The 17,796-nt window shown below is 42.1% G+C and overlaps 1 protein-coding gene across 4 annotated transcripts in view; it reads left to right on the top strand.

Annotated features, from left to right (window-relative positions):
* Window positions 1-17,796, top strand: part of FAT3 (FAT atypical cadherin 3) — a gene marked incomplete at its 5' end in the record, with an annotated part of 328,465 nt that overhangs the window by 300,475 nt on the left and 10,194 nt on the right. For all 4 annotated transcript variants that reach the window (XM_082063483.1, XM_082063481.1, XM_082063482.1 and 1 more), the window contains 4 exons: window positions 4,541-5,009; window positions 13,685-13,838; window positions 14,895-15,550; window positions 17,605-17,718. In XM_082063483.1, coding sequence (XP_081919609.1) covers window positions 4,541-5,009; window positions 13,685-13,838; window positions 14,895-15,550; window positions 17,605-17,718 — 1,393 coding nt within the window. The remainder of the gene's footprint in view (window positions 1-4,540; window positions 5,010-13,684; window positions 13,839-14,894; window positions 15,551-17,604; window positions 17,719-17,796) is intronic.

Here is a 17,796-nt window from a genome sequence, read left to right as displayed (position 1 = left end):
TCGAAAAGATCATGTGTGCCAAAACCAGAATCACCATTTCCTTTTTCCTATGTAGCATCTGAGTAAAAGTACATCTGTCTGAGTAAAGTAAGATTTAACAGTTTAAAGCATTACAAGGCCATTGCAGAAGAGAATTCCACATTTTATTTCATTTTTTCAGTGAATATAACAAATTCAGCTTGTTTTGTGAAATTTAAAAGATTAAAAATAGGTAAGGAAGACTTTCTCATCATGCCAAAAATATAGTTGCTAAATGGTAAAAGGCATATGTTCTTCCATCCAGGCAGTTAATGTGAAACTTTGCATGTTTTAGTTAAGTGTGTATTATACATTTTAATGCATTACTGCTGCATGGCTTATGCTGGATAAGACTGAAGCTTGGATATGATCCCCGTTATGGCTGGAGTTGAAACGAGTAATATTTTAATTAAATACACCGTTTTACACAAACGAACCTGAAATGTAATTCGGCTAACGAAATATTTCCCCAGATAGATTAGTAGGCAGCACGCTGTATCCGTGGCGTGTGACTGCAGATGGACTGTGTGAGCCTAAGGGGGTCTCAGAGGAACCATTTGATCATTTTATTACCTATGTTGATACACAAATATGGATGTTAGCCAGACACCTTAGCCAGGCTAATATTCTAATATAATTTACAGTATGTGTTTGGCTCCATTTTGCTCAACAAATGAAACTGTTGAAACGTAACAGATTGCATCAGCTTTTGGAACCTTGGTCTGTTCTTTGTACTTTTCTACAGTTGAGGAATTTTGCGTCTGTAAGAGCACACATGCCTAAGGATGCGTTAACCTCTCTGTTCTAGAATTATAATGAGAGATACTGTAACTAAGCCTGGAAAGCTCTGAGAGATGGAAGCATGGGAATTGTTTGCCCGGGTAGGATGAAGCAGTATCTCTGCTTTCATCTTGGTGCAGACGTGTCTGCTGGCATCATAGGCTGCATTAGCGAGGGGCTGCAGAGTTTGCATCTCTCTGCTGTGAGATGGAGTAACTCAAGCTCTCTTACATCACACAGATGGCAGAAAAAGCAGTGGCACATGTTCAGTCCTGAACTGAGACTCTGGTGCTATCAGCCCTCAACCAGGCCAGTCATCCCACTGACATTATTGTCTGGATAACTGCTGAGCCTGGGCAACAGCATTGGCCATTCATTGGATTTCCACACTGTTTGCTTGGATGTACCTCATTTACTAAGAAATTAACATGGAGTGCAGCTTTTCTTGGTACTGAGGTCCAGGCTATAATCAAGGAGCCCCTTTTGGGGCCTGAACAGTGTCCCCAACACCACAGCGGTTACAGAAAATCACGGGAACACCAGGGATTAATTCCCGAGTCAAAGATCCATGGTCGAATTCTGCATGCTTAGAAGTGGATACATCGTTTTGCCCTGTTGAGTGATGAAACCTTCTCCATGCTGCCCAGCTGTTCAGCAGACAGGGCCTTTGCAGCCACTGCTCCTTGCAGGACATTTCTGCTCTTCTTCCCCCTTCTAGGGCCACAGGGCCAGCAGGGTACAAATACATTCTGCTTGCCCTGACACATCAAGGCCTGTGACCATCTGATTAAGGAACATATTTTTAAGATCCCATTGCTAGGGGTATCTAGGCATGTCACAGGATTTAATGTATGTATCCATAACACCGTGGTGTGAGGTGGGGAAATGACGTTATCCCTCTTCCACTGATGGAGACCTGAAACTAATGACTTGCTTGAGATCCCAGAGGAAGAGTGTTGCAGAGTGTGGATTCCCATGGATATCTATCATATCTTAGGCTAGTACTGTAAGCGTCGGGCCATCCTTTCCAGCTTTCGCTCTAGCCTGAGGTGGGGGTTACTAGTGCTGTTTTAATAAAAGGGAGGAAACATAGTGTTTCAGGCAATGTATATTTACTGTGTATGTCAGATAATCTGCTGGTAAAAAAAATAAAAGTGGATGAGAAAGATGTATAAAACATATTTTAATGGCAAATCTTTTAGATGATCATTTCCCATATACAAATGGCGTAATATTTATCCCAGGTGCTCATACGTGGTGTTGTATTTATAAAGATAATTGGAAAAGCATGTTCTGTGAGTAAGGGTAATAGCCATGCAGGCAGTAGGTCCTTCAGGGTATAAGTAGTCTTAGGGGAGGTATATGTATATTATACGCAATCAGTAGAACATTTTCCATAGGAAAAAGCCTTTTGAATTAGAAGTAAGTTAACTGCTTATCCAATTATGGCTGTTTTTCAAAATGTAATAGGTTGGCATGTATTTTTCTTTTTGATTTGTATTCTTGTTGAGCCAGACCACACTTTCTGAGCAGTGCCTTCAAGGTTTGTGGACTATTTTGTTGTGCAGGGAGAAAAGAAACTACCGCTCCATCTCTGGAGAGAAACCAGCTCAGTTTATCAGGGCATCTTGTTTACTGAGATTCCTCCTGAGCAGATGCTTTAGGCCCAATTTCAATCTACAGAAATAGTTTACAGCTGAGTTTTGAGTCCTGTAAGAAAAAATTTAAATGAAAAATGATCCAGACATATCTTTCTATACACCCATTAGCCTTTTTTGATTGAGTTGTAGGAGTACCAGGCAACATCCATCCCTCAAGTATGTTGTATTGCAATCATAGATCTCACTTCTCAGTTTCATCACAGCCTATGGGTCAAGAACTTCAAAATAGTTAGCTGCCCATAGCAGGGGACTAAATCTTGTTCTTCTAGCTCTTTCTACATGTGTATTCGTTTAACACCACTCATGTCATGCAAAGTAAGTAGGTACATTTACAGGGAGCCTGTCGCATGCTTAGCATCTCTGTGTGTCCCCCTCCAAACAACTGCAGAGTGTTGGAGTGGTGTGGTTTACACCCGACTGCCCAGTGTGACTTGGCTTGAGGTTACAGCCCAGTTCTAATTCAGTTGGTCAAGAGACTGAGGTCTGGAAAGGAGAAGGAAGTCCAGAGATCATCAGAAGTCAGTATTTTACCCTTAGCTTTCCTCCAGGTAGTTTTGTGAACCTCCAGGGCAGTCAAATGCTGATAATGACACAACAGCACAGTCTGCTCCTGTAGATTAACAGTATCCTGTTTACCTTCAAGCCACATCAGAGAGCTTGACAGAGAAGAGTTTGAGCACCAGTTCAGACACATGCCAAGGGATGTCTTTAGCTAACGCAGTTTTAAACTGTTCATGCCAGAAACAGCCAAAAATGGCCAAAGACAGGTGGACACAATGCAGCATGTTCACATTTGCATTAGTCATGCCAGTTTAGCAGGCCACCAAAGCTCTGGAGGGGTCTTACATTGACAGCTATGGCAACTCTGCTTTGCTGGAGGAGGGCAATAGGTTTGTGTTACAGATAAACCAGTGAGAGCACAATGTGTGCTGCAGGGAAGGATGAAAAAGGACACAGCGCCTGAACTTTTCAGGGGGATAAATAATGGGACGAAACTGTCTTGAGATGGGGTTTGCAGAAATAAATACTTCCTAGAGCATGACATAAAGGTAAAATAATTGCAAGAGCTTTCAGAGAGCTTGAATCCAATTAATGTGTCATAAGAAATTATTTCCAGCCTTGTCAGCCATTTTAAACTTATCTGCCATCTGTTAAAGTAACCTAAAATCTTTGAGTAAACTACTAATTGGGGAAGCAGCACTTCATACCTATTCCCTCACTCTGCACTTTGCCTGCCCTACCAGGCTGGCACAGATTTTCCCTTTATGAGGACCTCAGATGGGTGAAGGGCAGGAGAGAGAGTGAGAAATCCTAACAATTCCTCTGAAGTCATGAACCCAGCTTGAATACGAGGAAAGGAAGAAAAGTAGGAGCCATCTTATGTCATTGACGAGGTATACCCAGAACAGGTAGTATAGCATGCTAGGAAAATAACTGATTTTTGATCAACCAGATTCTTACTATTGTCCGTAGAGGAACTGAACTTGCAACACTTAAGGACAAATCCATACCTTGCTGAAATGCTCCAAAAGGTTAGAGAAGCACAGGATGTGTGTGTGAGCCGAGCACCCAACATCCCCAGCTGAAAGCAGTGGCCACTGACCTTTCCACAGCCTCTCTCAAACAGCCGCTTGCCCTGAGGAACTGTCCTTTGGTAGCATCAACAACCAGGAGCAGATGCACAGCACAGGGGTGGATGGCAGGACTTGCTCAGAGAGACACAACTGCTTAGCAGCAGAGCCAAGAGCAGAACACAGGTCCTCGAGTCTATGCCCATTTCAGTGAGATACACTGTTATCTCAGTCCTCTCCTCTGTCTGCATCTGTATTTTTATATTTTTTCTATATTTTCAGTTTACCTGCAGTAACTGGCTTCGAGTAAATTCTAAGTAGGCTGATGTTTATCACCTTATATTTTTGCTGATGACACAGGCGCAGTTTTTTTGTAGTCATATCAGAGAACAGCTTTAAAATTGTATAGAGACTGCCTAGAAGTTCTCTCTGTCTCCACATTCCCTGTGCAAGCATATTACCAGACAGCCGAGTTCCTGAAGTGCTTTGATTTCTGTTTTCCTCCCACAGATTGTCGATGGCAAACTGTGGTTCCAGTTGGACTGTGGAAGTGGCCCGGGAATCCTGGGAATTTCTGGCAGGGCCGTTAATGATGGGAGCTGGCATTCGGTTTTCCTGGAGCTGAATCGCAATTTCACCAGCTTGTCCCTGGACGACAGCTACGTGGAGCGCCGCAAAGCCCCCCTTTATTTCCAGACTCTCAGCACCGATAGCTCCGTGTACTTCGGCGCCCAGGTGCAGGTGGATAACGTCCGCAGCCTGACCGACAAGAGAACAACGCAGGTGTTGAGCGGCTTCCAGGGCTGCCTGGATTCAGTTGTCCTAAACAACAACGAGCTGCCACTCCAGAACAAGCGCAGCAGCTTTGCAGAAGTGGTTGGTCTGACGGAATTAAAGCTTGGCTGCGTACTCTATCCCGATGCCTGCGAGAGGCATCCCTGCCAGAACGGCGGCACCTGTGTTGGCGTGCCATCTGGTGGTAAATGCTTTGAATTGCTTTATGGGTTCCCACCCCCTCCCCATTTTCCCCTACAATTTATTGCCAGAGATGGTTTAATGCAGCAACATGCTTGAAAAATCTCATGAACTCTATAAAACTCTGATAGGTATTGCAAATTGTGTAAAAGCTGTTTGCTCTATAAATAACGGTGAAATGGTGCCCCTTCTCATTGCATTAGTGTTCCAGGAGGAAATTGATTTATTGGCTGTTGGGATAATCCAATTTCTATAGAAACCAATAGAATCACAATTACTGTAATGCTCAGCTGGATTTTTCAGGATACATTTACAGCATCGAAGGCTGTACACAAAATGTTGTGTGGTGATTTCAAACTTCCATCACAGATGCAACGACTCTGTTGCCTTTCTGTGTTTCTGAAGCTGTCACAAATAATTACTGAGCTGTCTACAAACACCTTGGTCCTTTTGTGAGTGAGTAATTTGATTACATGTCTGCAAGGAAAATAGTAAGTCCACACCATTGTACACCCCTCCCCAGAAGTGTATTTTACAGCTTCCGCAGAGGCCTGAGTGCTTCAAGGTCTAAGTAGTATTATCCAGAGTTTATAGGGCATCGATTTAAACTGTGCTTGTGTTGGAGTTTCTTATCCAGTGGTTGTACAGTGGTTTGTGTGATTTGGTGCCAGTGACTTAGTATCCAGTAGTGCAGTACACAAATTACCAGACCATAAGAATGATCAGTGTCCTGTCAGGAAAAAAGTGAATGGTATATGTGTAGAACATTTCCTCTAGGACTGTTCTCTCTCTGCAGTGTTCAGGTTTCTTGTCCGGTCCCCCATATTGCATGAGCAGGCAGTACTGCTCACCTTTTCTGGCAGACTAAAGCTTGGTCTCAGTGAGCTGGCAAGATCTTACCACCCCTGCCTCCTAGCAAGGACATTTCACAGGCTGAAGAGGATGCTCAACAGAGAGGTCTTCTGCAAGTTCAGAGCTTTCCATCCACTTATTGTCAGTGGTTTTGGCCATGGTTCCCTAGGGAAGTTCCCACTGAAGTCTTTTCTTATAGAGCATTTAACCACTGTCCGGGGCTTTCTACTTTAACGTGTCCATGCCGTTCCCTTGCACCTGCAACTGTTATTTCTGTTTTTCATTGTTTTAAGCTTTGTTCTCATATTTCCTTTCTGACTCTCCTCCCTCGCACAATTTTTTTTCTAAACTTCAGGAACTTCCTAAACTTGAGAACAGTTTAATTTTCAAGGCTGAGATCTGGTGAGATCTGAGCAAAAGAAGAAGTTTCTCATTTGGATAACCCTGCCCCTATAGAGGAAGCCCTGATGCTGAGATGTCTCAACTAGCATCTCCTCTGGATCCTTGGCTTTGATTCAGCCTCCTCTTTTCCCATGCCAGGGCAAAGGATGCATTAGGGATGGTCTCAGCTTTGCTGTCGCTGGAAGGAGATGGGAGAACAGTTGGGAGGAATGAAGCACAGCACTGGCAGGCCAGGATGTGATATACAACACGAGGACAAATGTTGCTGCATGTCTGTGTCATTAAGTGTCTTTATTTACCATGGGAAGGAAAGAAAATGAGGGCTGCACAACAAGGGCAAAAGAAAATCATTCCGAGGCAGAAGGATGTTGCAGCCACTGTGAGAATTGCTAAGCAAGATTATTTAAATCCCTAGGAAATACTGCTGTAGTATGTACATGAACGTAGCATGGCTTTGATTCACACTCCATACTTAATAAATGAGGTTAACCATTTGCCAAGCTAGCATCCTAGGAAGCACGAGAACAGCTCCTTCTATTGATTTTGTTTGAGTCTATTTACAATATTGCTCAGCAATCTCGTGATGAGTAAATTGAAACCTTTCTAATGAAACTCTTTACAGTAATTCTTTTCCTCCCAGCGCCATGTGCATGCCAATTCAAAAGGAGGGGAGCAGTGGGGCGGGGGAGAGACAGGCTGTGCTGGAGATTGGACCTGTTTTGTTATTGGAATGGCACGCACCATTTTCACGTCAACAGAATTCACCACTGGAAAGCAGTCATGGATCTGATTTAACTTGCCTGCGTTCCTGCCTCGGCGAGGGGCACGTGCCCTGCGGGGATGTTTCGGCTGCCTGCCGTTCAAAAATCTGTTCGCTGTTTTCACTGCCTCAGCAGTGTATGTAAATAAAGGATTGTTATAAAGCCATCATTCCAGCGCAATGGGCCCTGACTATACGTCAGTGGTTGTGCAGCCCAGCCCACAAGGAGAAGGCATGGGCATTTTTGTTTCCACCAGGCAGAGAGATGCTGTTGTTAATGTCGTCCATATGCGAAAAGGCCACGTAATTACATTCCATACAGCAGAGAGCCCAACAGCATTGCAAATGCTAGTTCTGGACCCACAAATTGCATGCATTTAAGAATCATCAGCCATTGTATTTGCTGACATAGATGTTAGCAGCTGACTTTCATTTAAAATAGAAAAAAAAAAAAGTAATAACTCGTCATTTTTTATCTTAATAAAGAAAATGGCAACATTTTTCTTTTTTGGTGGGGGAAAGCATTCAAAAATATACCATGCAAAGCTCCTTTTCCCAGTCCAAGGGCATTCAGGAGCATCACAATCTCCTGACTAATATTTTCTGTGATATTATCCTCCTATTAAAGTTTCTGGAGAATAATGCTCTTTTCCTAAATAGGCATAATGATAGGATTTGTTCCAATAAATAAATCCTCTAATTTGAATTTTACAAAGCAGATTTCATATACTGTTAACATTTTACAAAAACCCTACTGTGCTGTACAAGGAAATTGAGAGGAAAAGAAAGCTCAGATTTATAGCTAACTTTTAAAAGTAAACAGTCAAGCAAAGGTTACCCCACATTATAACATGAAAGAGCTGCTGGCTACAGGCCAGAAATCAAAGGGCCCTTGTCAAATTTACATATAATTTGCATAAATTGATCATCTAAAACTCAAACCTCAATAATAGTATTCCTGTTGTGAGTTCTTCCTTTCAATAGAAATGCCTACTGCCCTGTTCACCATTAATAAGAAGCTTCCTCTCATTACCTTCCACTTCATCCCGCAGTTATGGGAACAGGGTAATATTACGGCTCCGTTTGGGGAATTGCTGAAGTGGTGCTTTGTATGCACTAGGAGTGTGTCCACGCTGCTGCTGCCAGGGTTCCTATGGGTAAATTCACAGGAATTTCAAAGTGCCTGGCACAGGAACAACACTGTGTATGGGCTGCACAGAGCTCAGGACCAGTGGCAAAGGTTTTGCTCCAAAAGAAGAGTCAGCGTAGGACTGGTTGACCCGTGCTGGCTGTGTGAACTTTGGGATTACCCTATGCAGGGACAGGAGTTGGACACGATGATCCTTGTGGGTCCCTTCCACCTCTTCTATGATTCTTTCTGTCTGACCTCTCAGCATATTGAATGGGAGGACAAAACGGGAATCCCAGCCTGCAGCAGGGAGCGTAGGCAGCTCAGGTGCTCCAAGACATCACCGAGAGTACAGAGGAACCTCTCTGCTTTCAAAGTCTGGCCAGCACAAAGCAACCATGACGTGAACCTCTGCTTGTGCCTGTCTGTTGCCACGGGTCCGAATCAAGTCCCACGGCAGCAGCGTCTGCCCGGCGTTGTCAGAGGTTGAAGGGAGGGCACTGTATGTCCAGAACCCCACAAGGAGACACCATATATGCTTAAAAGGGGCTGGGAAAGGAGTAAGAGCATTCACCAAGTCTGACAGCTCAGGAGACTCCTGGCAGAAAGAGCTATATACAACTTTAGGACAATTTTCTTGGAGACACTGGAAACCACAGCCTTGAAATACAGGCTACATTCTTCCAGACTTTTCAGTCCCGACCTATAAGTATGGGTCGGTAAAGATATTTTAAAGATAGCTTTCGCATTTTGGAACCTGACAAACAGCACAACTTTCAGAAATAACTTGGCTCTTTGTACTGAAGTTTCCCAAGAAAATTCAACCAAGTGTTTAAAGTGTGGTTAAGCTATAAGCTGCTGAATATGAGGTCTTAAAATGGGAAATGTCACACAACCTTAATCATAGAGTGTTGTTACCAGGTCTGCCAATAGTAAGTGTATGTTTATCTGCCTGAGTAACAACATCAGCAATCACAGCAATAGAAAGCTTTACTGTAATCAAATCTGAACACCGCACCAAGCTTTTCAACCACAGAGACAAGCCTTGTGCTTGTAAAGCCTGCAATTATAAGTATAGTTACTTCCTTTTAATTTGATCAGTCCTGTATACATCTGGCTTTGATTGAAGTAAATGGCTTATATGAGTAGGCAATTTTATTTGAACATGAAGCATTTGAGCAGAAACATCTCCTGAGCAAAGGGCCGTGGACAGTGTAAGGACACAAAGTTCTTGCTTTCCCTCTCCCCCCTGCCTTTTTTTTTTTAAAACCTGGCACTTTGGTGGTGGTTTTAATACAGGTTTTAGAGCATGTTGGCAAAATTAACATACAGGTTGTTTTGAGGATTAGGTAGTTCATAAGAATGAGATCAGGGGAAAATGGTGTATTAATACCCCAGTCGTGAACTGACCTGGTCTTATGTTTTTAATCTTGCTTTTCTCATGCACAAACACACCAGCATGCTGTAATGTGAACATACCAAATGCACAGCAGTTAATTTTTTTAAAAGCTTTTTAGAAATTTGGAGGGTTTTATTCTTTTTTATAACTATGCTTTTAGAAATCTGGATTTAAATTCCCAGTTTCCAAGCACATACATGTCAATCCTTTCATAGAAAGCGCCAATTTAACAAAGACTAAGGTTAATTTTCGTACCAACTAGAGGCAAGAGGCAATCATCTGTTTGAAGACAAGTTAAATCTGAAGTGGCAGGAATATGTATGGCTGAGGAACACAGAGTTCTTGAAGGTGGCCTGGTATGTCTATAAACACATTGAGATACAAGCGCTGAGCGAGGTCCTCTTCACCTTCAGTTCTTCTCATCGATTAACTTGCCATGACACACTATGTGAGCAGGGCCGAGGGCAGGCCTGTGTCTGGACATAGAGTTTGTCAGGTCTAGCAGCACATCAGGTAAAAAAACTACACGGAGAGATCAAACGGAAAAGCCAAAGTACGTAACAGATAAAAGCCAGCTCCTCTTGCCTGTGATAGATAGAAACAGGAACATACACATGTTCAAAAAGAAATTGGCAGAAGTCCGGAGCATTCTTTTTAATACAGCCAAGTAAACCTGAGGACAGACAGACGTTCAGATGCTCAGGCTGGCAATGCTACCAACAGAGACATTCGCTGCATAACAGCATCCCATCTGCTGATGGCACCGTGCCCGCCTTTTGCCACTGTCTCTGCTTATTAAGTGCCAGGCAAACATAGGTGTAGGCAGGAAGCCTATGTAGTGTCCTTGCTTACAGCATGGTGCTCCTCGGTAAGGTCTGGGATGAAAAACCCATTTTCCTCTGGATGGGACATGTCAGCAAAGCAGCGGGGAGAAGCTGCTGGAGTCAAAGTGAGAAGATGAAACTCAGCTGCATTAGAGGGGACTCAAATTAGTGGAGGAGCATAAGAGAAGCCTTATAAAACAACCAGAAAGCCCAAGACTGTGTGTAAGCAGGAGAGGACTATATCTACATGATGCTGTAGATTATTAATGAGCTTTGACATTAATCTTCTGATCAACCCCTCTTGCTGTGCTTTGGTTCCCACTGTGGAGACATGAGGTCTCAGGGAGCAGGACCAGGCTTCCCTCTGGAAGGTGTGCACCAGGAGTGCAGCTAACATGATCCCGAAGCCCAGAAATGTGTGCACTGACGATGCTGGGTCCTCAGCACCAACTGTTTTTCTCCACAGACCCACTGCCATGGCTTTGCAGGCCTTGCTAACGTAGACATAGCCTAAAAGGGGTGTAACGTTGCTCACAGCTTGTTGTTGCTCTCAGGTCAGCTGTTGGTACAGGATACTGTGGCACATGCTGAAGGTGTTGGGGTCCCACTCCAGCAGCATTGCAGATGTGTTTACCAGAGCTTTCTGTCTCTTTCCACTGGTTCCCTCTGAAGAAATACAGTGGTGACATCACAAAATTTGCTGCCTTGGAGAATGCATATCAACATTTTCAAGCATCAGTATGCAAAATGAAATATTAATATCTCTTGGACATATGAAGATGTTCTGTATGATCTTAAAATGTTGATGAATTTCCAAGACTTCCCAGTGCCTTCATGGTGAACGGGAACAAGCCCTAGATGGCTTGAAAGGGTATTTTCATCCCCTGCCGAGAGGACAAGGCACTTGGCCTTTTCTTCAACTTGTGCTTGGACATGGGAAGTTTGCTTATTATTCTTGTGCTAAATGGATGGGAAGAAAAGCATGATACACTACATGGATATTAAATGAAAAGTGTAATAAAAACCCTTTGTTAGACCTAGGTTGCACTCTTGACCAAAAGGGTTTTCTTTACGATTGCTCTTTGTCCATGGCCGTGTGGCTACAATGTGCAGCAGTGGGCAAAATTACAGCCTCTGCTGAGAGATTTGGAGAGGGATAAAAGGTCTGGCAAGTCTGCTGGCCGAGTCGATGTGTGCTGCTCTCTGAGCCATCGTGTGAGCTCTTCGCTGCCCTACTCCATGAATTTCGACATATGCTTTGCTGTGTTGGAGACCTCCTGGGCAAAGGCTCTGCATCTCGGAGCACGTGTGTCACAGGAAGGTTCTTTGCTTTTGCAAGTGGCTCAGAGTTGGCAGGTGCTGGGCAGCGCTTCCAACAGGAGGAGAAGTCAGTGATACATATTATGCTTTAATATTCTCTCAATGTATTGCCTTTTTTATTTCTAACTTTGATCCCTAGACTTAGAATCCATACTGAGTATTTCAGTCTTCTAATACCTGACCGTGTTTCACCATCATTAAATCAAATTCAGTCAAAAATGTAGGCTTTCGGGAGCACACTTTTCATTTTGGTTCATATGTTACCCAATATAGCTCTGACCCATCTGGAGCATTCGGTTTATGCCCTCATAGTACAGAATGTTAATTGAAGTTAGTGCATCTTTAATATAAGCAATAGGCAACAACAATAATTAATAAATCCATGTTCCTTTTATACGTAGTCGTAAAAGGATTATTTTTTTTTACCAAATCAAAATTTCTTAAGTTTTTTCTGCAGTGAATAAATGTAACAGAATGTGTCACAGACTGAGAACTCAAAACTTAATCAGCTGAAACAGACAAAAGACATGGAAAGAAATCAATTCAAAGGCTCTGTCTTATGAATGATTGACAGCTAGTAACTTAGGTACAGAAAGTTGGTTTTTAAAGTCACTTTAAAGTTATGTAGGTTTAAAGTATCAGTTAGGAAATAGACCATATCTATTCTGCTATGATATAAGGCAACAGAATTGTTTATGAATAAACTGTTTTATATTTGATGTGAACATTTTCATTTCACTTAAACTCATTGAGACCATAAAAATATATAAAACGTTACTGCAAATATTTGAACTATAGATGTCACTGTTCAGTCATAAAATGAACCACCGAAACAGCCTTATTTATTCATGCTGTGATTTTTACCTGCAGTATTTCTAGATCAGCTTCTTTGCCAGCTGGCAGTAAATCTTTCATAGGGATTGCATCAAAATTCAGTACCCAGTGCAGTCACAGTTTTGTATTTCTTCAGTCCCAGATCTCTTCAGGTCCAGAAAGTTGTTCAGACTGTTGGTGTGAGATATGTAAAAAACATGAAAAAATAGCCCCCATCTTGCTGATGCTGACCAAATATGGCTTCTAGGAATCCCCAAAGGCGAATCATTTATCTTCTTGACTTTGCGATCTTGAAAACAGCAGTGCTTCTGTCTCCCTTCTTGTATCAGGGCAACAAAACAGCATGATCTTTGAGTATCTATTTCATTTATCTTCAATTAAATAGGATTGGACTCTTGGCTGAATACACCAGTAAGCCTGGTTCCAAGTTTGTTCTTTAAATCCTGTCCTCATGAAAGAATTTAATTAGAGTAACTGAACAAGGTGAATTGAATGGGATAGGACATAAAAGATGTGAAAGTCTTAATGCAGAATTGCTTTTGCCTCGTGCCTCCACTTGGGTTTTTCCACATTGTTTCCATGAAATTCTTTTCCTTGTATTACAAAGTTTATAGCTTATGCCTGGATGAGGCACTCTGTGAAAGTGATAATTATCACTATCAAGTGTTTTATTATTGTCACATCCCTACTATGTCATCCCTGTAAAAGGCAGATGTGTAAAAGCTCTCAGCTCATGTATTTATTCTCTGGTGAAGCCCCAAATGTAATGTGGGCTATGGCTATCAGCAAATATGATCTGTATTTTCAAAAGTATTGGGAGATGCATACTTGATATAGAATATTTCTTGTGGCCAAAGTTGTGCATGGATGTCATTTATTGTTAATTGAATCATGATGATCAGGATGGTCTGGACTGCAGCTCTTCCTTTGGTCCCTGGTTGTAGAGATGAGCTACAATTGTCCAGACATCACAGATGAACAAACACTCTACTGGCATTAGTGTGGACCACACAGCCATACCAGAATGAGTATAAACCGCTTCTTTCACTCAGACTTCAATATATTATTTTGGAGTAAAGTAGCCTAAATGATCCCATTGCTTCTAGACAGACACAGTGGTAAGCTTCTGATTTATTTCTCTGTGTCCCTCACCTCCCAGGCTACCAGTGCAATTGCCTCTCCCAGTTTACCGGAAGGAATTGTGAGTTGGAGATCACAGCCTGCTTCCCCAATCCCTGCCGGAACGGAGGCTCGTGCGACCCCATCGGCAACGCTTTCATCTGCAACTGCAAAAACGGCCTGACGGGAGTAACGTAAGTGACCCTCCCAGCTGGGCGATGGGAGCTTTTCAATTCAGTGATGGTGGGATTATTGGTCAGGTGTTTTGTACCCGGAAGATATGATTCACCTAGCAAAAAATAGCTTAAAACTTAGAGCTTATTTCAAGTCTAAGCTACCGACAGCTGAGAAATCCATGAGGCTTGCATGTTCAGAAATGCTTTTCTGAACTTGGCCTCCTAAATTATTATTTAAAGATGTTACCGCCAGACAGTTTTCACTGAGGTATGCACACCTAAGTGTTAAAGGCTCTTGAGCAATCCCATAAAGCCTGTGGAAGCTGCTATGTGATCTGTTTTTTTGAAAAGGGATCAATTATTTAGTCACTTGAGCCCTGACATAAAAGCCTAATTTAATGTGATCATTTTTTAAAATCCGAGCCTTGATCGTGTACGTGGTGTAGAAATAGAAAATGCCCTGACCTGCCCATCAACATGCTTTTTTCTCATCTAGTTTGTCTACTGTTTGTACTTTTTGTTCTGCCTTTTTTTAATCACCTCTTCTTCTTTACAATTCTTCTGTCTCTTTAAGGTTCCTGTTATTTTCTTTTCTCCCACTTCTCTAATATTTGCTCATTTTATATCCAGCCCTACATAATTTTACAGTCAGTATATCCTCCTCTTCTCTTAAATAAGTACTGTAATTTAATTTTTCTCAACTATTTTCTGCTTGAATCCTCATAGTATTTTAATGAAATCCCATGGGATCATCCAAAAACAATCTAAAAAGACTGAGATTCTGTATTAGATTCAGTGAGCCTCATTAGGGTCAAGGACCCTCTTCCTATCTGATGCTTTATCTCCTTCTTGATGTTTTCATGTTATTATCTTAAAAAGCCATGGAATAGCTGTAGAAAAAAATATAATAAATAAATGTCATTAAATAACATTATAATAATAGGATAATCTGCCAAGCACCAACAAGTTGTTAACTGTAATGGTAACAATTTGACAAGATAAGTCATCCTGTACAAACTGGGCTGTTTCCTAGCTGTTCTCCAAACTCCAAACTCTCCTTTTTCTTCTTTCAAGGTGTGAAGAAGACATCAATGAGTGTGAAAGAGAAGAATGTGAAAATGGTGGCTCCTGTGTCAACATATTTGGTTCATTTCTGTGTAACTGCACCCCTGGCTACATGGGACAATACTGTGGTCTTCGCCCTGTGGTGGTGCCCAATATACAAGCTGGGCATTCATACGTCGGCAAGGAGGAGCTGATAGGAATAGCTGTGGTACTGTTTGTCATATTTATGTTGATCATCCTCTTTATCATTTTTCGCAAGAAGGTTTTCAGGAAGAACTATTCCCGCAACAACATCACGCTCGTGCAGGATCCAGCTACTGCTGCCCTGCTCAACAAGAGCAACGGCATCCAGTTCAAGAACATCAGGAACAGCGGAGACAGCAGAAACATCTACCAAGAGGTTGGGCCTCCGCAGGTCCCAGTGAGGCCGATGGCCTATACCCCGTGCTTCCAGAGTGACTCGAGGAATAACCTGGACAAGATAGTGGATGGGCTTGGTGTGGAGCACCAGGAGATGACAACGTTTCACCCTGAGTCCCCTCGAATCCTGACGGCCAGGCGGGGGGTGGTGGTGTGCAGCGTAGCTCCAAATTTGCCTGCCGTGTCTCCTTGTCGCTCTGACTGTGACTCCATCAGAAAGAGCACGTGGGACGCTGGGACAGAAAGTAAGTATCACTGCTTGCTGCTCTTGCTCTTCCCTGCCATAGGTAAGGGTTGCCTTCAGCATGTAGAAGTACAATGGCACAGGTAGTCTTAATGCTCCAACCTCAAACACTTATAATTGTTCCATTTCTCCAAGAAGTGATTTGGTTTACTTTTGAAAGGATATAATTAACCGTAGGCATAGAAGACCTCTACTTCTATGCATAAAGTATGACTAAACACTTTTAGTTCACTTGTTCAGAAAGCACGTATGAGTAAGTGCTCTGAGCATTAGTTCTTCAAGTGATACAATGCAATCATTTTCTATTGGAGAAAGATAATTTGTGGCAGATTCTCAAATATAAACTCTGCTATGTTTGAGAATTTCATCTTCTGAGGGAGTTAAAAACATTTAAACCTTCTGCAAGAATCATAGAATCATTTAGGTTGGAAGGGACCCTTAAGATCATTGTGTCCAGACATAACCTATCACTAAACCATGTATCTAAGAAGCAATCCTGCTTTGCAATGGTGACAAATGATCCCCACAATTACTGTGGTAACACAGTGCCCCCTCCATTCCTGAAGATACCATGAACTTCACTTATTCTGTCATAGCAGGAAATAGCAGTTTGCTGGGATGGAGTTGTGGCACTACGTTGTCTATCCTTGCAAGTCAAAACATGTCATATCGACTGGGAGGTGTTTGCTTTAGCACACTGGGGCTTTATGATGCTTTATCTTTTTAGTATTTTTTCCTAGTGCATATTCAACCCCATTGCAAAACAGCTTTAACTAAAACAGTCAAATAAAACTATACGTCAAGAAACTTTCACAGTCATGTATGTCTAGGCCATAGGAGCTGAGGCACTGCCTCATACCTGTGCCCTAACGTGCACACTTTTATCTAAAGCAGCACATTGACTCAGGTCTTCTAGAGAAAAGGAGGAATAAATCTTCATTTCTTTGGGCTGTATTTCAGAGTTGTGTTTCAGTTGACCTTTTTAACCATTAAATATATTTTCAGTGATTGAAAGCATCATCATGCCAACCCCTGTACATGCTCTGTTCTGTATTTCCGTGGGTGTTTCTGCCACAGACACTGCTTGTATCTGTGTGAATTTCTGCGCAGCGTGAGGCCACATCATGGAGATGGACCTGAGCTGTCAAGGAGTGGGAAGCAGTGCAGCTTCATTACTGCAGCACTGACTCCATCTCCTGCCTGCCTTCCTTCTCAGCAGGAGCAAATCAGCCCTTACTGTACAAAGGTGCCCCATGCTGGGTAGAAATTTTAATATCTACAGCTAGTAGGTGGAGAGCTGTACTGACATGTTTGCAGCACCTGAGCTTGTTCATTGGTAATTAGCTCGGGTATTTATCTCAGTGATTACTATGGATGATAACTTTTGGTGTTTCTTATTAGCACTCATATAACGTGTAGCTGAATGTGTTCATTCATGTGTGTTTAATTATGTGAGAATTTATACCATAGGCTGCAGTTACATTTCTAAAATGTAGAGGAGTTGTCAGGACTGAATGTCCCTGATTGAAAGCAATGAAAATTGAAGCACAATCTATTATATGTTGGTGGTGGAACCATTAAAATCTGATCTAAGGGCCACTGATATGAATAAAAATATGCATAATAAGTTTATCGAGCATTGAATGAGCCTTTAATGAAGCTCTCAAATTAGGAATTGAACAGTAAAGATAAGTGTAACTGTAATCTCTTGTATAAGATGTTTATACCACATTTTTTCAGTCATCATTTTCTTTATTACCAAGACTACATACCATCTAAAAAGGCAATACTGAATACAGATGTTTCTTCCTTGATTATAGTGGTGTCAGCCACTTGAAAGATTCTTGGGGCTTCAAACACTTCAAAAGTCTGTGTATCTTCTTCAGCTGCCTTCTTGACCAATAGGCCATTTCCTCTGTCTGGGGGAAAAAAGTTATTCTGGTAAAAATAATAGAAGGCTACTTGCTGGCAGGATTTAAGTGGCTTTGTGGTATAAATGGACAAACGTGCATACCTAGACAGTACCGTTTTGCTTTGTTTTTGCTGTCAATGAAGGTAAAGGGGTTGATGACGCTGAAGAAGTGACCTGTTTTGCAGGAAGTAATAAAGGCAGCAACTCTGAAGTACAGTCCCTCAGCTCCTTCCAGTCTGATTCCGGTGATGATAATGGTAAGAAATGGTTTTATCTTTATTATGCTGGAGACAAAGCTATTCAACTCTGTCTCTAATATTATTGAAAATGATTAG

This window comes from Streptopelia decaocto, assembly GCF_964273445.1.
Source record: "Streptopelia decaocto genome assembly, chromosome: 1".
Lineage (NCBI taxonomy): Eukaryota > Metazoa > Chordata > Aves > Columbiformes > Columbidae > Streptopelia > Streptopelia decaocto.
Note: the sequence above shows the minus strand (reverse complement) of the source record. Positions and strands in the feature narration are given on the sequence as shown.